Source organism: Anarrhichthys ocellatus, unplaced genomic scaffold, assembly GCF_004355925.1.
Source record: "Anarrhichthys ocellatus isolate YVR2014 unplaced genomic scaffold, GSC_Weel_1.0 scaffold5, whole genome shotgun sequence".
In the NCBI taxonomy this organism is placed as follows: Eukaryota; Metazoa; Chordata; class Actinopteri; order Perciformes; family Anarhichadidae; genus Anarrhichthys; species Anarrhichthys ocellatus.
In genome coordinates this window covers 3,929,376-3,956,993 of record NW_022280035.1, presented here as the reverse complement: position 1 = coordinate 3,956,993, position 27,618 = coordinate 3,929,376, and the positions used below count along the sequence as shown (strand labels likewise).

Sequence of the window (27,618 nt, the reverse complement as noted above, 5' to 3'; positions counted from 1 at the left end):
ACAGCAGTTTACAAGAACATTTGGTAAAGCTGCTGTATGTCAGTGACTTAAAACATTTCCACTTGAAATGCAATGACATCACTAAAGAATGCAAACAGACGGCAATTTGTTAGATTTAAAAGTCAAAAAGAAAACCGAGAGCAGAGCACACATGTTGTAGGTAGTGGAGGTTAAAAAGTATATAAATGGAACCATAATTGACTGTGTGGAATGAAGAAAACACACGAGGAAAATATAAAAGCTGTTCTGTGTGAAAACAAAATGAGACAAATGCCAATACTTTGTTTTCAGTGATAATTTAATCATTCAAACATTCATCAAACACACAGAAAGAAAAGCTTTCATCTGGTTGCGCTTCCTTGTCCTCATTGATGTGCTGTTGGATGAGTTCTAATGCCAACTGATTCATTCTGCAGTCAGTGGAAACCTCAGGGAGACATTACGACAACAAAATGATGAATTGGCATCGACAGCAAATGCCTTTGACGGCTGTGAGAAATATTTGTCATTAACAGGTAATGAGCAGAGCTCCAGGGGACATGTTGCGTTATTGTAATGTTGTCAGAGCTCAGTAGCGCCGGAGCTTATGGGTAGCCTCAATAAAAAGGGTGTTTACCTGTCGGGGGGGGAGTCTTAGACGCTGGCTGTGGACGATGAGATAAAATCACAGAGTCGATAAAAAGCCTTCAGGACTTAACTGTGCGGGCCTCCCCGTGGAGGTCGCGTCGCTCAGTGCATAGATCAGCCAGTTGGTGCGAGTAAATATGCAGCAACACAAGTCCGTCATTTCATTGTATATTTTTACTGGTGCAGTTAAGTCTGAAAGGATCAAACAGGACCGAATGTGTTTTAGAAAGCTCATCGACGATCAGTGAGAGAATTTGGAGACTCTAATGTGGAACATTCCAAGCATAATTTCAACCATAGACGGGAATATTCAGAACAATAATTACATAAATAAAACGGCCAGTTCAATGCAAATATACAAAGTCAAATCTTTGGGTAAATGAATAAACATTATCCTCTTCTACATTCATCAAATACATTCAACTTAATGTGATAAAAGCAACTCCAAGACAGCTTTAAAAGGAAAAGGGACATTTACGTTTTAATAACGCAACGTTGTTTTTACCGCTGTTCGTATGGCTTGAGTTCAATGTCTTGTGTCATATTGTGCATTAATCCTGTGATTTATTTTATTCTAATGCAAGCATGTAAGACAACACTAACTCTTAGCTTCAGACAATAAGTGGGGAAATCTCTAATACTGCTTTAATACTAATAATGAATACTCTGCTAATATGTCAAAGCTTTGTATAGATGCAAAGCAACGACTCTATATTCATGTGTGGAAACAAAACAACCTTCAGCATGTTGGCTCCAGATTCTAAAGCTTTAGAGAAAAATGTTTCTGTACAATTTTTAAGTCTTACTAAAGAAATCATAGGAGCCATTCTGAGAAATGAAATAGTTCTGCTTATCAGTGCTGATTTTACCTTCTGTGTTAGAGTAATGTCCGACTCCCTCCAGTGCAGTACAATTGCAGGTGTTTAGAATTGCTGGTTCTACGACAGCATAGAAATGATTGCCCACAATGCACCAGTCATGTTGAATGAGCTAAAGATATATAATTCTGAAGGATGTGTCTGTCCCCATTCTGTTAAAAAATGAATATAAAAAGCAAATAATGATATCGAATGGTTTGTTTCAGAGACGCCAATAGTATCAGAGTCAGTTACAGGGTGAACAGGTGCAGAAACCCGATCAATATACCAAGAGTCAGAGCAGAAACTGGAGAATCAGTTGGCAAAATAAATGGCTTTTCCTCCATAGTCTCTCTTTCGGGTTGCACAATGCACACACAATTTCACAAATACACACACACCCCGCCATCATTGTTTCATTTTGCACTCTTGACAACTGAAAACAAAAAACGGAAAATCTGAAAAAAGAAAAAAAAGTCACCACTCGAAAGACTCATAGCACTCATTTTTAAGTTAGCATTCACACGTGCATACGGTGGGTTTGTGGGATGTTGGTTGAGCTGCACGTCGGGGAGCGTTGGCCTCTGGTTCCTCAGAGTGTAGCTGGGCTTTTGCATAAAGTGTTTTTGAATCGTCACACTCTCGACCGGCTACTCTCTCTCTCTCATCGGTGTGACAGACTCCAGAGGTTTAGTGCTGCTTCACTGTGACAAGTCCCATGCTTTAAGAGTGCCCGAAGGGATAGGGCTCCTGTATACCCTGTAATCAAGAGACACGATTAACAACAAAGTTAGTCTTGAAGTGTACAATTTCACCTGCTAAATTACCGCTCAAACGGCTGCCTCGCTTGTTTTTATTTTGCTCGGCCTGCCTCCAGACACTTCCCACCTGCCTTCCTCCACCTGTCCACCAGATGCCCTCAGACTCCCAAATCATCCCCACCTGACACACCTGCCTCTGACGGTCTCATCAGTATATGTGACCAGTTTCTCACGTTGTGCATGTCTGTGTTCCAGCTCTCCTCAACCCTCTGGATTTGTTTGCTTGTTTGGACTCTCTCGTGACTAACTGTAAGCTTGTTTTTTTGAACTCTGGTTTACTAAAGCACCCTTTCTTTGCCCTGTTCTGCATTTGCATCCTCAATCCTGTTGCCTTGTACACTCATCCACGACACAACTAACGCTGGTCTTTATTTCTGTACATTATTAGGTGTTTTTAGCCATGATAGCAGGTTTGGTTGATGACCAAATGCCTGATAAATGAATGGCATTGCCATCAACCTGAGCTGTGCTTTGTGTTTAGTAGTCATTTGCAAATGTTAGCATGCTAAAAGGCTAAACTGACATAATAAACCTGGTAAATAATATGCTCAACGTCAGCATTTTAGCATCTATCTCAAATCTCAACTGTGCCAAATTATAGCCTCACAAATCCGCTAGTGTGGCTGTAAAGAGTTCATTAAAAGATCAGTTTAAAATGGAAGGAATTACCGTCTCTGCAGCTTCAGGTTAATATGGTTAGAATGTAATATGAGCGACCTGATTTATCTAATACCGCAGCCCCTACTCACACAATTTTAAATGCATCTACAATGCATTTGAGAAATATCCTTACAATCAACTTTGTATTTATAGATTACATCTCTTTGTTAATTATAGAAGGCTTTCAATCTCTGATAGAAATTTGAAGATAACACCCTCAACCATGATTGACTAATATGGAGAATCCTGCCCTTTGATATGTCTTACCTGGTTATAAGAGACTACTGATAGATTGCTTTGTAGACTACTTGCTACTATATCCACAGAGTTGTGTGAAAGTCCATTCTGATCTTGCTGCAGCTGGTCGGGGCTTCCCTGCCAATGTTCCTCTGTGACCATGTGACCGCTGGCATCATGGAGGCTGTTGTTGTTGCTGTTGGGGCACTTGCTCTTCTCCGGCGAGGCGAACGGGTTGTAGTCTCCTTCCAGGCTGCGGTGAGGCTGGGTGTTGAACTCTGCTTGAAAAGAGGACAGCTGCTGCGTGACGCCAAGGAGCCCTCCGACCTCCACGCTCAGGATCACCCAAATGACATCTGTCGAAAGAAATGAACGGCGTGGTGTAACACACAATGCCACTACCACTGTCCTACAATACCTAACGCTTAGCTACCCACAAAAATAATACACGAACCAGTCTTCAAAAATCCCAGTGAGCTGTGGTTCATGTTCAGAAAGCAGCTAATCCTCACATTTGAGAAGCTGGAAAATGAATCAATTTTGTAGTGTGTAAAGTTGTCTGTCCTCACCTCCATAGTAAAGCCCGGTGGCTGTGCACATTCTCCACTGGCCCTGGTACATGCCAGGAGAGGCAGGGCTCTGCATCTGCACACTAACATCAGCCATTTCCTGAGGGTCTAGAGACCGCACCATCACCATGTTTACGTGACCGAACTGATCTCCGCCAACGTACTTCAGACAAACCCCCGGAGGCCATGACTCTGCACCTGGAAGACACACACACACACAGAAAACTATGCTGAACTCGACATTGCGGGTGTAAATAGTTCTAACTCTCAGGGTCTGCTGTCGGCTCTGTGATCAGTCTTATTATTCAAGCAGACTTACCCGTGTTCTGTACTCTCCAGGTCTTTGTGAAAGGTGTGTCCGGTGGGACTGATTCGCCCTCGCCGATCGTCACGTCACTCACAAAGGACATGCCCGGTGCACTGATGTTGGGACTCTCAAAGTCGTAGTAGGCTCCGATGGCTGCTTGTAAATTCCTGGGACAAAGGCAGAAATCCAGGTGATCAGTACAGATATATATTGGAGTATGACGTGTGATTTTTGCAGGGGAAACCCAGTTATTCAACTGCAGTTTGCACAGATATGAATGAACCTCAGGCCACATATGGCCACATTCTCTGGTCAATATTTAGCAAATTCCTTCAACAAACTATACTGCTTTTTAATTTGAAAAACAAATCAATTGTGTATATTTTTACAGTAGTTTTCCTATATCTTATTATTGACTTTTTGAAATCCTATTTCCTCTGTTTATTGTTACGCATCAAGACAACTGTTGTGTATGTGAAAACCTACTTAGCAATAACCCTGATTCTAACATATTTTGACAAACAATATCAATTGTTTCTGCCCTTAACATATCCAGTAGTTATTGGTATACTGTCGAATAACCATGGAAGCTGTAGTTATTCAAGAAAAAGAAAGAGAGACTCGTACCAAGGGCCTGGGAATAAATCTCGGTCCCTGACTAAATAAAATCTACAAGAGAAGATATGTTTGTACTACAATATTTACTTCATAACATCGCTCTGTGGCATTTTGTGACTGGTTCAAAATGCGTATATTGTCTACAATTCCACAGAGATTCGAAGAATAAGAATGGGTGCTTCCCGTGTCATGCATAAACCAGCAGTTTTTGTATTTTTAGAAACGCCTTGCAGAATAGCACATCACGTGTTACTACTACACCCTCCACTGCTGCCCATAGCTCTCTGTTATCGTCCATAGGCCTGCATTAACTTAATACTGCACATGCGCTGAAACATTAAGACTTAAATTTGACCTTTTCTCTGTAGTTTTTCACACACGGTTTCAATTTATACCGTTGAATATATCGCCGTATAGCACTGTAACTGTATTTTGAGAAGTATTCACAGTAACGTTACGTGAAAAATACATAATACACGTTGTCCAGGCACAGTTAGGTAAAAATTAACCAGACATGCGCCACTAACGTATGATGAGCTTTGAGCTACACTTAGCAGACGTTAAATGTTACGTAATAAACCACTGTGGTTGTCGTCAAAAGAGTGAGACGTTACGTTAACGGCTGTCGATATGTGAAAGTGACGACACAATAAGCAGTTAACATACTGTAAGGAAATATTTTTAAACTTTTAATTACCAGTTATGTACCACGGCTAACCTGATAGTACCTAGTACCTTGCACAAAAGTGGCGACTAACGTTCATTTATAAAAGTACTTTCATGTGTTTTCACTCAAAATAAACAGACACCAGCATCGATGTGAACTCGATGTGTGTTCACTACCGTTTATTTATCGTATAAGTATTTATATCACATCACGCGCTATAAGCTAAGCTTTCCACTGTGTCCCCTCACACGCGATAAAAAGTCGGACACACGGTGACTCAGCTAACGCTAACGGTAGTTACGTTACTACAACGTCGTTAGCTGTCATTGTACCCACGTAAACATACCTAACGGAAACGCTATGGCTCTGTCACAATGAAGGATAACGCTCCTTTATGATTCCCTTCCCTTGTTTTACCGACGACATGTATATTTTGTACGAGAATAATTGCCGGTTAGAAAAGCTAGCTAGTAGAACCGTACAGTGCCAACCGTCCTAACAATAACCACACAGCAGGCCAAGACGCATCCTCGCGCTCACCAGTTGGTCATGTCCAGAAAGAAGGCGCATCCGGCGGGGTTTAGCTGGAACCCGAGGAGCCTCTGAAATTCCGAAATTAAGATATCTTTGTCTGTTGTACCCATGCAGCTGAATTTCTGCATGAGATCCTGGTCCAGGTCCAGGTCCAGGTCCATGCCTTCCATCACGGATTCGCCCAGACAGAGACAGGGGGCTTCGCTCCTAATTTAGTCCGAGGCCTCGACTTGTCATAACAAACTCAACAGGGCCGAGTGCGCATGTCACATGATTGTGTTTTGTGCCTATGAGCAACAGGCCTGCAGGGGAAAAGAAAACACTACTTTTATACTAGGTGTGTTATTACAGTAATGATAGTATGTCATAATGATAGTATGTAATAATAAATTAATAATACCATCAAATATATCACGTGTGTTAAATTTGCAAAATATAAAATCAAATATTGTAAAATATCTTCCATTGGCCCCAGCCTATTTAGAGTTGTTTGTTTCTTTTACAATAATTGTATTTCAACACAGGAAATCGAGCAGTGTTATTAGTTCTGCTAGTGTTTATAGTAAAATATTATGTTAAATACAGTAAACCTATTTGAATTTGCAGTGATAATTATTAGCAAAAAAAAAAAAAGGTCTGATTTTAATTTTATTTTGGCTGGTCTCTCTTGAAAAAGGTATCTTGATAGTGAAACTAGATAACACATTGTCCTTAGATAGATAGATACTTTATTCATCCCGCAAGGGGAAATTTGTTTGCTACAGCAGCAAAAATATATTTAAGCAATCAGAGTAAAAAATAAGAAAATATTAAGTATAAAAATGCACAATATATACAATGAAATAGAATAATATAATATAAATTAATTAACTTACCAGTAGTGCAAAGATGAACCAAACAGACAATCTATTAAAAGATAATTAAATGTATATTTTTATCATATTTAATGTAACATACTGCACCACATGTAATCCTTCTGTTTGTACTTTATCTTTTGTTATGTGAAATGTTTTTGTATTTATATTTGATAATCTATTGTTATTTATGTCAATGTACAGATATATAAAGTATGTCACAAATATATCTTGAAACTTAAAACTTAGCATGTATTTATTTACCGTGCACCTAGACTACGTGATTAAATAAAGTGAGTAACATCACAACTTGCACAGCGTGTCATTTGTGAAGTCTCATTGTATTTGTAGATATTTAGTTGTAATTGGTTCATTTAAACCTCCGCTGCACTGCCGCCCACCTGCTCTCCCCTCCACATCCAGCAGATGGCGCTATTGCGTCGTTGTGGATGCTCTAGTCCGTTGTAGCCAGTTCGCCGTCCGGTGTTTAGCAAAGCAGCAGCTAGGCTGTGCCTGCAGCGGCTAAAAAGATGCACACAGCTCGGGCTGTGTACAACAGAGAGGTGCCTGGAAGCTAGTACCGCTACATGTTTATTTCAGTGGGGGAAAACTGCTGTTTTCTGCACGACACTGGACGCTAAACAGAAATGGCCGGAATCATTAAAAAGCAAATTTTGAAACATTTGTCAAGGTAAGTGTCATTATTTTGTGGCTTTGTGTTAGCCACACTTAGCCCCGGATGGGTGATGGATTTACCGTTAACGTTACTGCCTACAACACACAGCTAACGCTAGTGCCTGTTTTGTTGCTACATTGATTTCCACTTTGGTTACCAACCAGCTCAACGCTACATGTTGTAACGGCCACACGAGAATAACGTTAGGAGACTGCACATGCATGGGCAGTGAACGCAGCAAGCCACTTCTGAACGACACTAACTAATAAACCTTAACCAAATTCCTCCCCCAGCTGTTTGCACGTGTTCTTAACACTGCGTTAAGCTTACAGACTGCCTTTAATGGTTGCTTTAGAAAGCTGGTATGTTACATTCAATGAGCCTCACAGCTTCCATTACTGCACTGTGCCCAACTGCTTACTCTGTCATTTTATGTCACTAAGTGGTCTAGGGCCCTACAGTAAATAACTTATTAAAAAATGGAAAGGTGAAAAGGCTGTAACGTTATCCGAAGTTGCATCTTTTCTTATTTTCTCCCACTCAGACCACATCTATCTATCTATCTATCTGTCTGTCACGATCAGGCTTTGCCTTGTGTGTTCTGTGTGTGTTTTTCTGTAGCTCCTCACTCTACCTGTCAGCCACTCCCTCAGCACCAGTCTAACTCAGCCACTCCCTCAGCACCAGTCCAACTCCCTTCACCTGTCCCTGATCAGTAATCAAGCACTCCCTCATCAGCACAACTCTCCTCACCTGTTCAAGTCACTTTATAAACCCCCGTCTCTCAGTCACACACTGCCAGGTCATTGTTCATGTCTACCCACCTGTTTTTGCTCGTCCTATTCCAGGTTTCCCAGTCTGTCTGCCCTGCCTCGTCCTGCCGGGTTTCGTCTCTTGTCTTGTCCTTGGATTCCCTGTTGCGTTCATGAGTCATTAAAACCCTTTTTCTCACTACATCTGACTGTCTGTGCTTGAGTCCTCCATCATGCCCGTGACTCTATCTATCTATCTATCTCAAAGATTCTAGATATGAAAAGTTATGGAGGAGTTATTTTTAGCTTTTACATCTTTACACAAAAATGCATCAGGGTACTAAAGAAGGCTTTCTTTAGTTTTAATGCTGCTGTAGTTGTAATGCTACTGTAGTTTTAGTCTCATCACTGTCTGATTTTTTTAAATTTTTTTTCCCCCAGCAACATTCATTCAATCCGGCCCCCTGCTGTACGTACACACATGTTGTGTTCCCGTCACCTTCAGCATCCTCTCCAGAGCTGCAGCATGCTCTCTGCTCTTACTTCCTCCATACGTGATGCTGCTGCTCAGGACTCTTCTAAATAATTAAAATTATTTTTTTTGCACCAGACAGGACACAGTGGACACGAAGACATGTAAGCACATTAATGTTGCTGACCATAGCTGGTGGGAAATTGTCTTTAGCGTCTGAGCAGTTATCTCTTAAGGATCTGACTCAGTGTTGCAGGTTTTCATACGTCAGTGTTGTTATTTTAAGCCGGGCAGGGTGATGACAAGATCGTATCCTCAGTTTGAACCCACACGTACCTGCGATGCATTCATGTTGATGGCTAGAATGAAGTTCATAATATCCACTGTATGTCTTGCTGTGTATACACACAGTGGACTCCTTCAACCACTGAGGGATTGCTGGATTTAAATCGACCACTTCAGTGGTGATTCTGTTGTTTTCGGCCTAATCGTCTGAGTAAGATCCTGGTATTGTTTAATTGTAAAACCAAACAGTTGTGCTTTTGGCAGAGTTTGTACAATGACTTATTTCTTGGCATTGGAAAGCTCTTTGAGCCAGGCTAATCTGAGTAATTAACCTATATTGCTGTTTTTCTTTCAATAATAGAACCACTATTCAGTGGTCTTTGCCCTAATGTAGCTCTTAATTATTAATACCAGCAAATCACTCCTTTTATATTCTGCCAATCCAAAAGGAAAATGTAATGAAATGCATGATGGTGTACAATAGCTGTTGGATATTTTCAGACTTGTGAACTAGATTTAACCCTCAAGCATGACTCATTATAGGCCTTGAGGAGGGGGGGGGGGTGCTGCTGAGGTGAAATGAAAGCAACATTCCGAGTTTTGCTCACAGTGAAAGTGTTGAGCCCTTGTTTTGTTGCTCAGTGTCAGAGGGAGGGTCTTTGACTGGATTATCGGCTACAGGATGGTGAAACAATGTCAAATATTTTGACAAATCTGACCACATTCACAAGTCGCCTCATCTGTTTAACATTGTTAACCAAACTGTGAGACATACAAAATGTCATGGATTTGCCAGATCAGTATTGGTATCATGTGGTGAATGTAAAATGAAAATACTCGACAAATTGATTTGCTGTGGTGGCTGCTGAACTCACCCTGTGTGTAGCCTTCTCCTGGCTGTTGGAGCTCGCTACGTTAGCACCCTCGGAGATGTTAACCTAGATGAGGAGTACAGCTGTGTGGCTCTCGTAAGGAGGCCGCTTCAGTTTGTCAGGATGACTCATTCAGTTGCACTACAGTGGAGTCCGCTTATAGTTATCACGGTTACAGTGATCGACCGCTGGTATGGATCAAAGAGGACAGAGTCATTCCCGTACAAATGCAGTTTAGACAATTTGCTTATAGTCTTCAAGTAGTGTGCTTACAGTGCTCATTTTGGGTCTTTTCATACATAAGACATTGGAAAAAAATATAAAAAGCGGGGATTCTGTACTATTTTTACTCTCATGATACGTTGTGTGCCAGAAAAAAAAGATGTCCCAATACATAGTCTTTCAAATGCAGAATGCCAAAAATAAAAGGATGCCCCAATGCATCCGGTGGCATTTTGCAGTATGCAAGCTTTTCTGGCTATTCGGTCCCACAATCCTCTGCACAGGGGATGTTCAAGTTCAAAATGCAATGATATGACGAAGTAGTACGTCCCAATCCTCATGCATGCTACATGCAGCAGTACGTACTTTGTAAGGGCGGCTGCAGCACTAAAAGTAATCAGGAAAAACATACGATCTGGGACGCCGTAGTCGTTTCTTCGAAGCTTATGACAAACCGCCAAGCTGCATCATTTGTATTTGTGTATTTCTGACTCCCAGGTGATGTTTTCCTTTAGTTTAAGTTCTACTTGCCGCCTCCGCATTCAGTATTCACTCTATACCTGGTCTCCTTTCCTTTAGGTTCACCAAGAATCTGTCCCCAGACAAGATCAACCTCAGCACGCTGAAGGGGGAGGGGCAGCTGTCCAACCTGGAGCTCGATGAAGAGGTTCTGCAGAACATGCTCGACCTGCCTACCTGGCTGGCTGTCACTCGGGTCTACTGCAACAAAGCCGCCATCAGGGTATGTTGTCATTGACCGGGTCATCAGACCTGATTGTGGAGCCGGTCTGACCGGTGCGGCTGTCTCCCTGTTCCTAAGAAGACGATTTAAACACAAAGCGGGTCCAGAAAAACGACATCATTCATGTCATTTAGGTGATTGTTAAGTCTGCAAATGACCTACAAGACAAAGCTTTTCTGTTTATTAATGCGAGAGAGCTTTTGAAATTCAGAGTCCATAGAGATAAGCCACACGGATAAGCACTGTTAGAGGCACTACTGAGGACGTTGTGATGGTTCAGACCAGCTCTGGTTATTGATGATAGAGCGACAAGCCGTGATTCACAGGGACACAAAAGGCCAGAGGCTGGAGTGATCCTGAGATAAACTGGCTGGTGTGCACTGAGCTGTTATGATGGTTGGTTTGTGTTCCCATATAATACCAATAATACTACATGTTTAAGATCTTAATTCAGTAATAATATTCGTATAATTGCTACAATATATGTATTCTACACATTACGTAAATATTTTCACCTCTTGAACCGCCTCGAGCGTCCTTCTAATGCAGCTTTAAAGTTGGAAGCGAACATGTTCCTAACATTGTAGGACAGTATTGTGTGATATTGTGTTAGACACGGTATCTTTCACCACCAATATTTGAGAGTTTTTCCATGTTTCCATTGCTTATTTTGTAACATGCGTAGCCTTCTCTTATCAATGAGGTTTGTGGTGTCAACAGAGTGACTGCTGAGAAAAAAACTTCTCCTTTCCAACTGTTACTGGAATTCACTTGTTCTGTTTGTTGCTTTCCTACTTTTAGACATGCCCCAGGCTAACCTCTCTTAAAAACGCTCTATTATGAAGGCCAAAATATTTTGAACTCTTGGGCTATACTAGGCTCTTAATCATTTATTTTATAAAGTCAAATTATATTTTTTAGAAGTTTCACTCCCCTTTTCTCCCGTCACCACAGTACCGTTAAAAGTGGATCGTGATCTCCGTGTTGTAGCCGTGTTAGTAACAAGGCTGTACGGATGACGATGGCGTGGGTCGGTCGGTGTGAGGGTTGTTCAATCCACCACTTAGGTCCAGACTGAAAAGGCTCAACAAGTATTGGGTGGATTGACGTGAAGTTTTTTGTGCAGACATTCACGGTTTCCAGAGGATGAACCCGACTGACTTTGTTGACCTTTCCTCTTGGCTCACTAGCTAGTCAACACTTGAATCCAATACTTTAGTTTTTGACCAAATACTAAATGAAACGACATTCCCTTCAGCCTCAGCTGTACTTTGTGTGTATGTTAGCATGCAGAACTATAGTGGTGAACATGTTGAATATTACAGACGCTATACATCAACATCCAAAATAGCACTTAGGTCAAAGTACAGCTTAGCTAATCTGCCTGCAATTTTTTTTGTCAACTAAACATCTTGTTGTAATAATTTATTGTCCGTCATCTCCAGACATCTCCAGGCACAACATCAGTTTTCATTGCTATGCAAATAACACACTTCTCCTCCTGTCATGCAACCAAGGCGCGAAGGCTCTCGACTGTCTGAAGCTAAAGTCAGTTCAAATGGAAATTCCTGCCAAAGGCCTTTTAGAATGTAAATGCAGTATTTAGCAGCCTTTGTGATTTAATAGCCCGAAAGCAAAGGCCTTTCTATATGACAGTATCGTTAAAACAGTGATGCAGCCATGTCCCTTTACCCCTATTCAAATCATTACAATGAAAGCCTTCCTATCTTCAGAGGCCATCCACATATCCACATGTGTAAACTCATATTATAGACGGGCCTTTATGTAATCTATTGTTGGGACTTGTAGTCTTTTTATAATCATTCATAACACTTCAATAATGGTATTTTTATGTACTCTATGTAGTTCTTTTTTCTTTCTTTCTCCCCCTTTGGTAAATGGTAATGATAACTTAGCTGAAGTTGATATTTGATATATTGAGCAGAAATGACTCCAAATATTACAGCGTGGCAGTTATTGTTGTCGCCCTTGCGGCAGGAGCTTGATGTTTACTGTGCACACAGTGAATGATAAACAGCGCAGAATGCTGGTGCAAGTGTTTGAGACTGACTCTGCAGACCTCGCTCTCCTGTCGTTTTTAGATACAATGGACAAAGTTGAAAACAAGCCCCATCTGTCTGGTAAGAATGATGTTATTTTTGTCCAAAATTCTTGCCCATGTCTGCAGCACTAAGCTTCTCCCTTCATGTTTTCATCCATGTTTATTGACCTGAATCTAGCAGTTGCCTGCATAGTCATTGTACTGTTTTGTTACACTGCTGCTTCATAGATTGTGCTTTCTGTCTTGTTATCATCTGTAAATGTTAGGTTGCTTCTCTATCTATCCTTGCTCCATTGCATGCTGAGTATTACAGTTTCTTCTTCTGTGCAGTTCTTGGATAAGGTAGAGGTAGAAATGAGGACGTGTGAGGAGCCACGTCCACCTAACGGCCCCTCTCCTATCGCCATAACAGCCGGCCAGAGGTAAGCCTGCGTCAATCTAGTGTTAAGACGACACATCTGATCAATGCTACATGCCGAGTCATTTACACGGTGAACATTGCCTTTGACCATGCTTTTACACCCTGTGTCCACAGCGAGTACGGCTTTGCAGAGAAAGTGGTGGAGGGCATGTCCGTTAGGATCAACTCCATCACCATCAAGGTGCAGGCTCGTGCCTTCCACGCCTCCTTCGAGCTCTGGCAGCTACAAGGCAACAGCCTCAACCCCAAATGGCAGCACAGTGACCTCCGCTACACCCGCGTCACCGACCCAAAGAGAGGAGAGGTACACTTTAGCCCCCCCCCCCGGACTATATTGAGATGAACAACCTCTCAGAATGAGCTCCTGTAATTCACTTTAAAGCGACTGCTTTTCTTTCTCTATGTGTCTAATAATAAACATTGGCTGTTCCACACCGATACTGATTCCATGAAAGTGTCGGAACATGGTGTGTTTTTTGTCTCAAGGCGTTTGTGTGTTTATTAATAGCTGAATGGTTTGATGTTTTGATATGTTTCTTGTTTCAATCAGGTTTTGACATTCAAGGAAATAAACTGGCAGAGTCTAAGAATCGAGGCGGACGCCATTGAGAGTAACGACCAGGACCTCGGTAGCACCCCGTTACGTCTCATCACCAACCAGGGACGCATTCGCATCGCTCTGAAACGCAGAGTAAGACTGCATTCCTGCCATTCATAGACCATTCTGTCAGGGAATTGGTTTAAAAATCATCTAAATTGTTAATTATTTGTCACGGATCAAGTTTAATTCCTCGTTCTATCTAGATAAAGGACTGTAACGTGCTGGCATCCAAGCTGCTTTTCATCCTGGACGACCTGTTGTGGGTGCTGACGGACTCTCAGCTCAAAGCCATCATCCATTATGCCAAATCTCTCAGCGAGGCCATGGAGAAGTCTACCCAGCAGAGGAAGAGCAGGACTGCTGAGTCCCTTCAGGTCCCGCCTCCTTTCTGCTCATTTCTGGATATAAGTTTCTTTTTATTTCCACGACAGATAGTTCTTAATTTTGTCACATCATCTTGGTAATTTCGGTTTCAGACTGCTCCTCCATCGCCTGGCTTCCATAACCTTTGGACAGAGACCCCACCCGCCCCCACTGGCACCCCCAGCAACATGAGTCAATTCTTTGATCTCTATGATGTCAAGGAGTCTTCTTACCACACCTTCATATCCCGTTTGGACTTGCATATATGCAGCGACAGTTCTTCACTGGATGAGGGTTAGTTGGAAATATCACGAAATGTGCCAAAAACGATCAACATGTAGCCTTTGCCTTGTAACTCAAGTGTATGTGTGCTGTTTTACTTCAGCGTAAAGCCACAATTGTGCTCGGAGTAATCCCTAAAATGCATTGAATTGCTAAGCATTTGAAAGATAATTACTGTCATGATGGTTTTTAATCAGCTAGCATGTGTTATTGCTCAGATGAGGCTCCCCCACCGGGCTTGCAAGGTGCCATGCAGCTGACGTTCAGGAAGCTGGGTTTTGACTACTATCCCGTCCACAGACCTGGTGAGTGTGACGACTCGTCCTTTCTCTGAATATAATTCCAGTATAGTTTACCCAGAGGCTCTGTCCAGCTCCCACTTTAACCACAGCATTCATTCAGGACCGGCTGTTAGGAGGATGTACTACTCAGGCAGACTAATGGCCAGGGAGAGTTTTTCATTGTGTGGAATGTAGAGCAGCAGAGTTGCCTCTGGAGCTGTTTATGGTGAATGTTTGAAAAAAACAATAGTTTTCTGTTTGATTACAAATTAACATGTGTAAAATACTTTATATATAGAATAGATCCTCAACCTCAGACCGTGGACCCGTTTAATCGGTTTGTCGGGTGTTACGACCGAAATATATGTTTGTATTATAAAGAACTCAACACCCAACCAAGTACCAACTCCAGATTTAATGTTTATCTCTCTCCCACTGCAATTCTCTTTACACATGACCTTTCCCCTGCTGGAATAGTTGTTGTTTGGCTCGTATGGGCTGTATCGAACAGTTTGAAGCTTCATTCATAATGTTGACATCCAAATTATTATTGTTGTTAATAATACCGTAGGCTGAGTGTCCGTATAGCGTTTAGTCTGAGCACCCGACATTTTTTTTTGCAGATCTCTCTCTCACTCACTCACACACACACACACACACACACAGAGTGAGCACTGTGATACATTTCCAAAATTCACAACAAGTTTTTATCCGACAAAAACGCTCTGCTTCAATCCGTTTTTGTTGGCGTTTGGCCTTTCAAAAGCAGCATTTTCACTCCAGCCAAACAACAGTTTACCCTCCCCCGCGCCGCAGCGTACACAAAGGGAGGCGAGCACCTGACAAAAACCTCAATAGAAGCTTTTAATGTAAAAAAAAAAAAAAAAGACAATCGGTACAGCTCTAGTGGTTCGGTCTGATCCACTTTGTGATGTGTGGTGGGTGATTATCACACTGATGGACCCGTGATAAAGAGCTCAAATATATAAGCATACATCCAGCAGGAAGTCAGGTTTTCTTCAGAGGAAATCAGTTTTAAGCCTAGAATGGTTGCTGAATCATAACTGCCCTTTTGCTGCTGTTTTATTACAGCTGATGGATGTCGACACTGGGAACGCCACAGTGGAGCCATGGAGGCTCAGGCCCAGTGGGCGGGGAAACTGCTGCAGGAGTACCAAAGGAGAGCAGAGGCGTCTGGGTTCCCTGGGCCACGCGCTGAGGGGCCCCAGTCAACCAAGGGCTCCTCTGCAAAGACAGGTCAAGGTATGAGTGCTGAATACATGTGAAGATTTGTCTTGTTATAGGACATCTATTTCTTTTCTGACAGCTAAACATAGATAAAACTGCACAGATTCATACTCAGAATACAATCAAAAACTGTGTAATGAAGTAAAACATGTTCTTGTTTGGCTTCATTACACAACAAAATACCACTCGGGAGCAAAAATGAAACTACGACCCCACACAGATCAACACATGGCTCTGTCACAGCAACATTTTTATGATGCTAAATGCATTCTGCTTGTCACAAAGTGTTTTCTCTCTCATTCACACGCTTCAGATGGACAGTCTAGTCCCAAGTCGAGCCCCTCTGACAGCGAGCAGGCGTCCAGCAGGAACTCTGGCACAGCTCCCTCAGGGTCGTCACTGAAGAGGCTGCGATCCAGCTGCGTGGTGGTCAGGATGGATGACGTGGACATTCACCAGGCAAGATTTAACGACCCACTGATTTGATTTACCTACTCTACCAGAAGCATTACTTCCATAATTGGACTGAGGGGGACATCTGTTCTTCAGAGGGAGGCAGTCAGGCAGTACCTCTGACGAGGCTAGAAGTCGCTTTGCATTTGGAACATTTTAGCGGTGACAAAGCAGTCGCAGATGCTGTTGATATTGAGGAAATGGGAGTTTATAACTGTCAAATTTCAAATGGAAGCCATCAACCTCCGGCCACATCACTGTTGACCTATAGTAGATCATACAACAGGGACAATTTCAACAACAACATTATCATCTCCTTAAGAAATCACACAAAAAACTTACACTTGTTACCTTGTGAAGGAGAAGTACAGTCCTTGGATTGTGTGTGTATGTGTGTGTGTGTGAGTGTAAAGCATATATAGAGTGATTAGCTGATAAACCGATGTGACAACAAAGTGCTTTAAGCCTTCTTCACTACTGACAACAGGCATGATCAAGATGAGGCCTGATTGAGATGACGTTTCTTAAACTCACTTGGACACGCTCTGCTACAGAACTGTATCTCCACGGCTAGCTTGCCTGTCATGAGCGGTTGTGTGCTCATTAATTCACTGAGCTCAAACTAGACGTGTTAAATTAGCAGTGCCAGACGGGCCTTACACATGGAACAAAAGTCTCTTTCAGACGAGCTATCTGATATGTTATATTGATTGTTGTTATATTCAAAATTGTGTTATGATTGCCGCACTAACAACCTTTGCCTTATGTGTCAGTGAAACACTTTGCCACTCCAGTGCCTTTCATCTGAGATTGAGAAACCCCCCTGCCACCTCAAATTACAGACTCATGCCGGTTGTGCACTGTGGACATTTCACTTTTCATCATGAAAAGGCTATTTTAGGTTCAAAACACTTGTAGTTCCCCATTTGATAGAACAAGGGGAAATTCTGTACGTGTCTGGTTCTGGTTTGTGACAGGAAGTCACTGACGTTCAAACTCAGGTGCGTTAGTTCTGTCATGTGTAACACACTTGTGCTTTTGTTGAGTACTTGAGTCCCTTTTCTTTGTTTATTGTCGTGGCTTTAAAGAAGCAGATAAATGCAAAGTCACAGCCCATATTTAACATTCACAACTCAACATTCAGGTGTCTACAAGAGGCCGGCAAAACAAGAAGACCCGGTCTTTATTATCCTGCAACCGCAAAGCTCTGCGTTTGCCAGACAACGTTCCAGCAATTCATCTGCAGTTCACTGAATACTACTTTCCTGACAACCCAGGTTTTTCAGGTATAATGCAAACATATTTAACCATATTAGTTTTTTTCTTTCTCGAGTTTAGGTTTTGTATGACGATGAGCGATGTATGTAATTCTGCTTTACTCACATACTGTGTTTTTCATTCATTATTTTTCATTAATGCACAACCCCCTTTTATATTAAGTATAGTCATACAGACCTGTTTTTTGTGCTTCTGCCTTTGTACATTTACATGACGGTATCTCTCGCCTTCTTTCCTTCTTCCAGTACCCACGTCCAACCTGTATGCCCAGCTGAACAGCCTCCAGCTCTGTGTAGACCCAGCCAGCGTTCTGTGGATCAATCTGTTTTCCAGAGGTCTGCTGCACACCCTGGACCAGGTCAAAGCTTTCTACCATTTACAAGACAGCAGCAGGGCTGAAGAGCATGTAGACGTCCGCATGGATGCCACTCAGCTCAAGGTGAACTGTTTTTACATATTAGTGGTTTCTTTTTTTTAAATTCAAAACACATTTGTGTAGCCTGTTTTTCGGCGCTTGTTGCAATGCTAACAAACGTCTGTAAATCCATGGTTTTTATATTCCTTTCTGTAGTTGATAATCCCCTTGGATTCTTCCATATTGGACCATCCGGAGCGGCCACAGTCGCTCTCTGTTACTGTACCCCAGATGGTTCTCAGTAACACTCGCCTCTGCCCCCATGGCTCCAGAGCTGACCTCAACAACACCTACACCAAGTTCACCAGCTGCCCTTTCTTCCAGCACACACCTCCCTGCCCTTACCCCAGAGACCAGAGTGCCTTCCACCCCATCCCATCCATCTTCCTCCAGCACTCTCAGGAGACCGAGCCCCAACCTCTGGACAGAAAGCAGCTGCGATCCCAGGACGTCTGGTCTCTCAGTCTGTCCCGTGTGACCCTGGGTTTTGATGGAGCTCGGCGATTCCCCAAAGGCGGAAGCCAACCTTTTGTTGAGCCCTTCGCCATGTCTGCGTGGATGTGTCAGCCCTCTGCCTTTAAAAACGGATCATCGTCTTCCTCCTCCAGTCCCAGCAGAGACCACCAGCCTTCCTCAGAGCAGGAAGAGGCTTCTCTTGCCTCTTTCCACTTCTTGGCCCACACCATCACTCCAGTGAAGATGTGGCTCAACCACTACCAGTATGTAGCCCTGCTGAGGATGAAGGATGCCATGGCTCGGTTGGGGGCGGAGTTGGGCCGGGATCTACGAGATGTTAAGCAGGCTCATGGTAAGAAGACAAAACCTGCTACAGTTTGTCTTGCCCTCCTGGTGGACTCTGCAGAACTGGGTCTCCTGTTGCCACCAGTGTGCACAGAGCCTGAGGAAGAGGTCCCCCACACCCCAGAGACAGACAGCCCCAGCATAACAGACTCTGACATCTCCCCCACTCATCATTCTGCAGTGCTGGAGGACAGCGCGTTAGAAAACGGCATCTCCTCGCTCAATACTGCCTCTGCGAATGATCAGGATGAACAGGATTTGGTGGTGGAGGAGGCATGCGAGGCTGTGGAGGAGGGCTTGGAGGGGGATGGTTTGACAACACAGCAGGACACCACTGTCCTCTCTCCTCCACTCTCACCTGGACACTCCCCCGTACTCTCCCGCGAAATGTCCAACTTCAGCCTGGAGGGAGAGCTGTCCAGCGCCATCAACGTCACCAAGGATGCAACCAAAGATGCCATCAGTGCTTCGCTGGACCTGACCAAAGGGGCGTTTTCAATAACAAAGGACGCCTTTAGCATGCTGAGTCGTGGCTCGGGCATGAGCAAATTGTTCAGTACGCAGGCAAAGTAAGTGCTCGTGCTCTCCTGCTGTGCTGTTGGCAATGTAATAGTATTTGTGTGTCTGGAGCCCGTGCTATGCACCACATGCTTTTACTGGCTGTCCCTCAAGAAACTCTGTGTGTGTTTTTGTGTGTGTTCATAGGGAACAGGTCCAGCGTTCAGAAGACGCCTCCCCCTCTCTGGCTGCCAGCCTGCGCCGCCAATCCATGAAGCAGTCGCCTTCCCAGCATTCCTTTGATAGCGCTATCTTGGATGGCAGCCTGCCTGACGAAAATCTCTCTGTGGATAGCGATATCAGTGACAATTTTGTTGTCCTCATGGACTCGGGTGCTTAAAACACGACAACATTTCAAAAGCAATTTCTCTGAGTCAGACAGGTGACACCTACTATAAGTTTTACTCATGTTTCCAGAGTCGGGCATGGAGTCCATGCGTGCCAACAACACTCCTGCAGGCACCCGAGGCAGCCCAGCCTCTGGTGCAGAGGGAGGTTCATCAGCGGACCTCAGCAGCTCTCTGTCCCAAAGTATTGAGGACATGTCTCAGGATATGGTGGGTCACTAAGCTCATCTAGCAGATTTCATGGATAGATGGAATCTGCCAGTGGAGTTGCATTATTCTCCTGAACAAAGTCATATTTACATGTGATTGTATTGTGATGTGTTGTTGCTCCAGTCCTCAGTGTTGCTGCTGATCCTGAGTGGAACAGCTTGCACCATGGACGTCAAGGGAGAAGATCAAGTTGTGGCTGTAGAAGCTCAGAATCTGAGCCCTGTGCAGATGGGCAATATCAGGGTATCAGACCTGCTGGCTGGCCTCATACAGGGTAACTTGGATTATTGTTGCCATGCTGTTTGCTTCCTATCATCAAGCTCTTGAAAAATATTTTCTCCGTTTTACCTGATCAAGTGACAGTGTTTAAAGCATGCTGGGAACTTGTTGCAGTGTAAAGTGTCCACGTGGCTCACAGATGGACTTCCCTCTTTTGTTTCTGCAGCTCCAGGCGGACCAGTCCCGAAGCAGCATGGACAGGGTATCAGGGGCTCTCCAGTCGTGTGCATGCGAGCAGAAATGGGTCCGTCTGCTGCCCGACACTCTGCTGTGGCTGAGTCTTCTGGCTTTTTGGACATAAGAGTGCAAGACTGCCAGGCACAGTTGTTGACCTCCACCGTGACCAACATTGGTCCTTTTCTGGAGGACGAGTTTAGTGCTGATGGTCAGCCAATGAAGATACACATAAGCAACATCACCATCACTATGAAGGTGGGTTGTTGATACTGTCTGTATATTATTATAAACAGTATGAAGTATATGAAATAAGCATATTTTTCTAACTTTTGAGGATAATCAACTCTGTAAATCCTACTATTTAGTTTGTTTTAAGTATATATACCCTGGACTCCTTGTAACGCTGTGGCAATACTGAGCGGATTATCCTGCTGAAATATTCTAATTGAAGCTTTGGACCGACTGTAATGGCGGTAAAAGGAGGTATGTGGTTCATTGTCTGGATTCCTTTTGTTTCTTTTAGGATGATAGCCCTAAAATCTACCCCACGGCCCCTCAACCTGTCCCAGCCTCGTTCATTGTAGATCAGCTGCTCCTCGAGCGCGGTGACGATGGCATCATGAGGCTTAGAGGTGAGCAAGAAAATAACTTATACTCGTCCGTATTGTGGATACACCCAACTATCAGCAGGATCATGAACCGTAAAACCACAAATACTCCAGCTCACAACATCTGCTGAACAGAAAGTGATCATCACCATTTCCTTTTTGACTGCAGCTGAAGGTACAGACCCCCCTAAAGCCTCAGCAGGTGATCCTGAGGCTGGCCCGAACAACCCAAACCGTTCCTGCTCTGTTCAACAGCAGCACGAGGTAGGGGAGACCACACAGTACCTGGTACCATATACTGTATATGCTTCAGCTTCGCATGTCTACGTAGCTACTATTTCTACTTTCCCCCCACTGGCTGACTACTCCATACTCCTGTGATATTTCCTATTTATTTAAGTATACAGCACATTGTTATATGATATTAAGCACATCACATTTCTTCCCTGACTTCGGGTAGCTCTTTCTTTTTTTCCCACCACACATATGTTTTTATCCCTGAGTACTATTTCAGTATTTCCTGGCACATTTCTTAAAGAAATGTACATGAATTGTTGTACACTGTTGATTTTATTTTATTACACACACATCTATGGTCCTTTTGTTTCTACAGACCAAACAACATGGTTATATACATGTAAAGCCATATACCACACAGCATATTATCTACTAGATTCTAGGCCTTGATGTAGTTACTGATCATTATCCCGCAGACTATTTCCACACCCAAATTTCCCACATCAAAACATCACATGCTTTGGTCCTGTCCATATCCCAATCACAGCTTAGGGAGCCAACGAACAAAAGCACCTCTTTGTTTAGTATTGTAATGGGTGTGACTATCAAGTGTAACATTAATAATAAGTGTGAAATCAAGATAATGCTTGTAAACAAATTTAGTGGCTATCAAGATGAATATCAACACTGTACCAGCAATGAGGCTGCGTGTAGCTCTGTACTCTGATACTTTCACAGGGTCAAGTCTTAGATATTCAAACCTCATCTGAGTTAAAGGTTTACTCGTGTTTAAATCTGCAGTGATCTGCTCTGTCGGTCTTAAATACAGCCGTAATACTGGCGTCCTGTTACTGGTCAACGCAGAGACGTGTCCCTACACAAGATTGCGTAATGATATTGTAATCGCACCTGTTGCTGTGCGGCAGAATCTGATATCTGCCTACTTGGTGTGTAGCACTTTGCCAAAGGGTGCATTAGCTGTAGCTGGAACTAACCAATCCAATACTCCGTTACAGAGACAAACCCTGGACTCGCAGCTCTCTGATGCCCAGGCTGCTCTCACCCAGGCCCTCAGTGACAGAGAGCGCCTCCTTCTGGAAGTCAGGAAGCATGACCCCACGTTCGCTCTCTGAGCCTCTCTGTCTTTCACCCGTGACCCTGCTTCAACACTGCTCCTGCTGGGGAATGGTGATGGGAGGTACCGGGCTGAATGTCAGGAACCAGCAAGACTCAATAAAAGCAGGTCTGGACATTGGACATGTTCGAAAAAGAAGATGGATCCAAGTTGAGGCTTTGGATCGCCTCCTACTATATCACACTGTTAATAACATTACATAAGATCCCCTATAGCAATTATTAAAAGTAGAACCGAGTGAATTAACTTACATTTACATTATGGTACTACTTTCTATCTGGCAGTCTAGATATCCCTCACTGCTGTAACACAAATTATCCTGATTATTTCTGGACAGTTAACTCATTGCGTGGTTTCAGTGTGTGTCATGCAGCATGCAAGGTTTAATATCATGGAGCTGTAATTCTCTCCGGTTCATTATTCGTGTTACGGAACTGAGCACATGCCAAAAACCTCCTCTTCACATGCACTGACACTGCCAGACAGCTGCTTAGTCCGTCAGCCGCTCCCTCTACACAACGTAACTGTATGTCCAGCATGCTTCGTGAACACGTAGCACATTTACAGATAGACAAGTCATGAAGCTAGATAGACAAGTCATGAAGCTGAATAGACTTAATAAGGTAGATTACTTCCGTTAGGTGTGTGTGTGTTCCTTTTCATTTGAAAGTATTATAACAATATTATCGGCTGTTACTTGTTGAAAATGTGTAGGGAAAACGATGCACTTTTTAAAAATTATTGTAAAGGAAGCAGAACTACACTGCTTTCACTGAGAGACGGATGCATCTCATTTCCACCGTGGTTGCTTTATCACCAGGGTGGAATGGTTACTTATCAAGTTCTCACTGTTCTCAATAAGCGGGTTGAAACATTCCCCGGTGTTCTCCGTCTTTGAGTGGTGAAACGTTGATCGTGCTTCATTTGTACTGTGGAACAATGTGCTCTGTGGTCAAACATCCACTCGAGATGGGCCCGTCTTTGGATCGCTCCCTCAGTGGGGGAGATTAGTGTGCACAGTAGCTCCAGTGTTGAAAATGGAGTTAGTCTTTTCACTCTAACTCTCTGGTTGAAGGAGGTATGGGATCATACCGCCTACCAGAGTTATGATACTTGATCTCCTTAAAATGTTGTTATGTGGTTTGCCTGGACACATCTCAGACTGCTAGTGTTATTACCTCTGTGCACATCTGTCATGTATAATATAGTGGTCATGCACTGACGTGTGTATTTATTCAGATTTGTCAAAGTGTGTTTTTTGTTGTTGTTAGACTAAAGTTACTTTACGGTGTACTGAAGCCATATCAATCAAAGGAAATGGCATTTTAAAGCGGTGGTACTGACTGATGCACACAGTGTGTCGTGTAAATTACTAAATTCACTACAGAAACTGACATTTTTCAGTGGGTTTAATCCTGATCTGCTGCAGATTTGATCTATCGGACCATTTGCCAGTTAAAATTTCACTTTCTTTTTTCCATACATAAATCTGTTATATGCATGGATTCCAACGATGGATTTGTTCCTCAAAAAGACTGAACAGTATAACATTCATTGTACCAATACTTTAGGGAAACAGCCCAGTCGGCTACATTTTACATACAAATGTTCTCATCTTGTTACATCTGTGGTTTACAATGGTGCCTGTGGAGGTATGCTTATCTTTCATTATTGTCCCATTGTGTGCTCGGGAGACCCCTGGTGGCTGAACATGCCAGAGCATTTGATATTTTAAACATCTTTTCTTTCTCATCTCTGGCTGCCTTGCAAGCTATGAATGACAGATTTTCATTCGTACAGAGGAATGTCAAATATTTAAGCAATAGAAAGACAGTTTTGGTTTAACCAAGAACAGTAACACTACACATCTTTGATGTGGAATTCTTCAGTGTTCAAGATGACTAATGTCAAAGAAAAGTGATTTACCTGTCGACCAAGTTTTAGTGTTTCTGTGTACTTAACCTACCTAACTACCAGTGTAAGAATGCAGATACTGCCCTTTAACCTCAGTAGAACTTCGAGATGTGATTTCAGCTTTTGATGTTTTTGTTTTTGCATGGCCTTAGTAGACAAAAATACAGCTGTACGAAGTTAGCCTTCCCATGCTGGATGCAACATGTAGCTGTAAACCCAGTTTATATCCACCCTCTCCTCCGTCAGGCCTCACTGTGAAGTAGCATCCCTGCTGACAAACTGGTGCTGAGTTCCATCTGCTCATAGACATGCGAAAAGGAAGAGATGGACGGAGAGTGAAGCGAGACTAACTTCAACCCAGGCAAAGTGTTGCCACTGAAAGCAGGTGCATGTCCTGAGGCAATGTTGCGTACTTTGCCTTGTGAATTACTTGCACTTGTGTGATAAGTTCACTGGATTTTGCACTCGTTTTGATGTAAATCAGTATTTTTGTCAGTTGTGTAGTTATTTTGTATCGTCTTTATCACTTCGTTGAGACTAATATAAAATTGGTTCTGTGAACCAAAGCTAGTATGTGGGAACTATTTTGAAAGAATAAATGATTAATTGAACACATTTCAGTTGTGCCTTTGTTTTTAATAGAAAATGCATGTTTCCGTGTAACAAATACATTTCTAAGGCATCCACGTTGTTTGTCATAAAATATACAGCAAGTTATGCGTTCAAGTCTCACTCCAATTATTTTAGTAGTGTGATCGATAGTTTGCCCTAAATAAAAAGTCTACATATTTCCAAATCAAGTATTGTCAAATAAACTAAATCAATTCTGCGATGGGCTGAATGATTGCAGTCACCTACTCACTAAAGATTATACAATAAGAAATAGGATCAGTTTTGGGTCAAACTATTGAAAATTCACACAAAATATCTCCAAAGTTCACCAGTTCTTTCAAATAATTGAGGCACAAGACCAAAACAGTAAAAACAAACACTGTATTTACAACAATTATACATGAATAGAATGTCACACTATTTGCATCAAACAGAGGTGAAAGGCAGCTCAGAGAGGACTTAGACAGTTGTGATATCATGTAAGAGAGCCTCCTGATCTTGCTTGAATTGACCATTCTTCAATACTCCGGTCACTGATTTTGACTCAGGTTTTTCCACAAGCTATGGCACCACTGTTGGAATCCCAGTCACGTGCCCCATGCAATCCAGAGCAGGGGTACCTCAGTGAAAGAGAATTTGCTTATACTTCGTGTTGGGGATCTGCGCTCGGCTCTTCAACCTCCTCACTGCTTCCCTCATATGCTTGGGCTGAAGCGGTGGTGTCTCTCCCCACTTCTCACAAACGTCCAATGCTGCGAGGACAAAGAGAAAGTATTGAACTACACAAAAGTGACATTTAAACTGCAAGGAGAAGCCCAAATAAAGTACTTTCATTTGGTCTGAGCTTACTCTGTTTTTGTATATCTGACACTCACCTTCCTCAACTATTTCTCCAGCAAAAACCTTGGAAATACCCGACATGGCAATCACCACATTCTGGGACACCGATGATCCTGTTATGGACTGGATCAGCTAGAAAAATAAAGAAAAGAAAACATTGAGCCAATAAAGTAGCTTTGGAGATTAAAAGAAAAATAGAAATACTTACCCTCTTAATAGCTGCCTTGGGGAAGGCAGAACGTCTGTACATCTCATAGCGATTTAGCTGCTCTTCAGAAAAGGATGACACCAACACTCTGTAAGACAAGAGGAACATGGGGGTTACGTGCCGTTTACTGGGATGAGACTTGAAAGTATTTTTGGGATTGGAATATTCTGTGAGAAAGCCTTACTGCATCTTTTGTATTTCATCCTCGTCAACCTTTTGGCGCCTCTCCTTCTTCTTCTCTGGTTCCATCTTCAGTCTTTTGGAAGCGCTTCCTTCTTCATCATCTTCCCCAGCTGCCATATCCTTCACAGTGGAAGACAAAACAATGAGATGATCTCTGTGAAGCTGCATACGCTCATTAATATTGATAAGACAGAAAACGTTATGGTGCTCCATTAGTCTTTATTTAGAGCCCCAAGCTTCAAAACTCACAGCTTTCCCCTCCTCTTTGGCCTGATCTTGCGAGGACGACTCTTTGTTTACATCTGCAGGTTTTGCTGTGACAGATACATCTCTGGTGTCCTCTGATTTAGGATGCTCCTCGTTAGCAGACGTTGTTCTCTCATGTTTAGCCTCAGGTTTGATCCGTGCAGGGTCGGCCATAATCACTCAGGTCCCTCCAACGCTGGCTGACAGCTTCAGATTCTGTAATATCAATGGAGGTACTTCATTGGCTAACGCTAGCTGAGTTAGCTATCCGTTTGTTTTCTGTAACGTAACGTCACCCAAATCAAGATGGGAGCAAACGCGTTGCAGCTACACGACCATCTATAGTCGTCTGAGAAGCATTTTAGCTGAGAAGCGTCAATAAAGTATAACGTAGAGTATAACGCTTTGTGTTAATAATCATATTTACATATTAAATAGCATGGACACAACATGCACTTACCCTCTCTGCAGCTAGGCGTCAACAAAGCAGCACTAATAGCAAGCTACCGGTTGAGGTAAAATACCGTTAGCTTAGTATTCTACACTAGTGGGGAAGTAAGCTAACAAATAAAGATACCGCACTGCGCACTAATATTTAATTTAAGCAACTCCTTAGTCTTAAAGCAGCGATAACACCAGAGTGGTTCTCCTGGCTTGTTGATAGCATTATCCGGGTTTCCGTTTCCGGTTTTGAACAAACTTTATGGACACAGGCAGGCAGACATAAACACACAGAGAAATTCATCAAGAGTACTAAACAGGCTACCATTAGACACGATGTTTATTGTGTATTTGTGCTTTAACTGTTAGGAAAAAAATAAATACAGTGCTATGATTTATCTATTAAAGCAAACACACTGTTAAATCACAGTTTAGAGGTTTAGACAATCTTTCCTGCTGTTTATTGTCTGCTATCGCCTGATCAGAGGTTGTGAAATGTTCTTTTTCGTGATCACACCCATGAGGGAATTTTACACTTTTTTATTTTTTTTAGCAAATCTGTCATGAGTACCAACAATGCTTCCTAGTTATTCTTGATAGTCTCGCCCAGTTAATAGTTAACGCACATGGTGACTGTTTAACAATA

The 27,618-nt window shown here is 42.7% G+C and overlaps 3 protein-coding genes across 4 annotated transcripts; 1 reads left to right on the top strand and 2 right to left on the bottom strand.

Moving 5' to 3' along the window:
- Window positions 1-786: 786 nt before the first annotated feature.
- LOC116382431 (protein ILRUN) lies at window positions 787-6,145 on the bottom strand. Its single transcript, XM_031845484.1, has 5 exons — window positions 5,904-6,145; window positions 4,091-4,245; window positions 3,772-3,969; window positions 3,233-3,558; window positions 787-2,243 (listed from the first exon to the last, which is right to left on the bottom strand). Exons 1-5 carry the CDS (start codon window positions 6,065-6,067, stop codon window positions 2,208-2,210), a joined length of 879 nt encoding a protein of 292 aa, XP_031701344.1. The 5' UTR covers window positions 6,068-6,145; the 3' UTR covers window positions 787-2,207.
- On the top strand, window positions 3,973-25,170 carry bltp3a (bridge-like lipid transfer protein family member 3A). 2 transcript variants are annotated; one of them, XM_031845473.1, is made up of 21 exons: window positions 3,973-4,268; window positions 10,610-10,772; window positions 12,875-12,913; window positions 13,165-13,256; window positions 13,370-13,559; window positions 13,806-13,946; window positions 14,060-14,230; window positions 14,333-14,513; window positions 14,720-14,806; window positions 15,875-16,045; window positions 16,344-16,489; window positions 17,628-17,769; window positions 18,007-18,200; window positions 18,333-19,546; window positions 19,683-19,867; window positions 19,953-20,092; window positions 20,216-20,366; window positions 20,538-20,803; window positions 21,072-21,180; window positions 21,326-21,420; window positions 22,410-25,170. In XM_031845473.1, exons 1-21 carry the CDS (start codon window positions 4,228-4,230, stop codon window positions 22,524-22,526), a joined length of 4,035 nt encoding a protein of 1,344 aa, XP_031701333.1. In that variant the 5' UTR covers window positions 3,973-4,227; the 3' UTR covers window positions 22,527-25,170. The 2 variants fall into 2 exon arrangements, with proteins under 2 accessions (XP_031701333.1, XP_031701332.1); XM_031845472.1 differs by lacking the exon at window positions 3,973-4,268 and adding an exon at window positions 7,217-7,442 and having other exon boundaries at window positions 22,410-25,169.
- taf11 (TAF11 RNA polymerase II, TATA box binding protein (TBP)-associated factor) lies at window positions 25,058-27,206 on the bottom strand. The gene is made up of 6 exons (XM_031845485.1): window positions 26,992-27,206; window positions 26,535-26,747; window positions 26,287-26,405; window positions 26,103-26,190; window positions 25,930-26,026; window positions 25,058-25,806 (listed from the first exon to the last, which is right to left on the bottom strand). Exons 2-6 carry the CDS (start codon window positions 26,703-26,705, stop codon window positions 25,676-25,678), a joined length of 606 nt encoding a protein of 201 aa, XP_031701345.1. The 5' UTR covers window positions 26,706-26,747; window positions 26,992-27,206; the 3' UTR covers window positions 25,058-25,675.
- Between the last annotated feature and the right edge of the window lie 412 nt (window positions 27,207-27,618).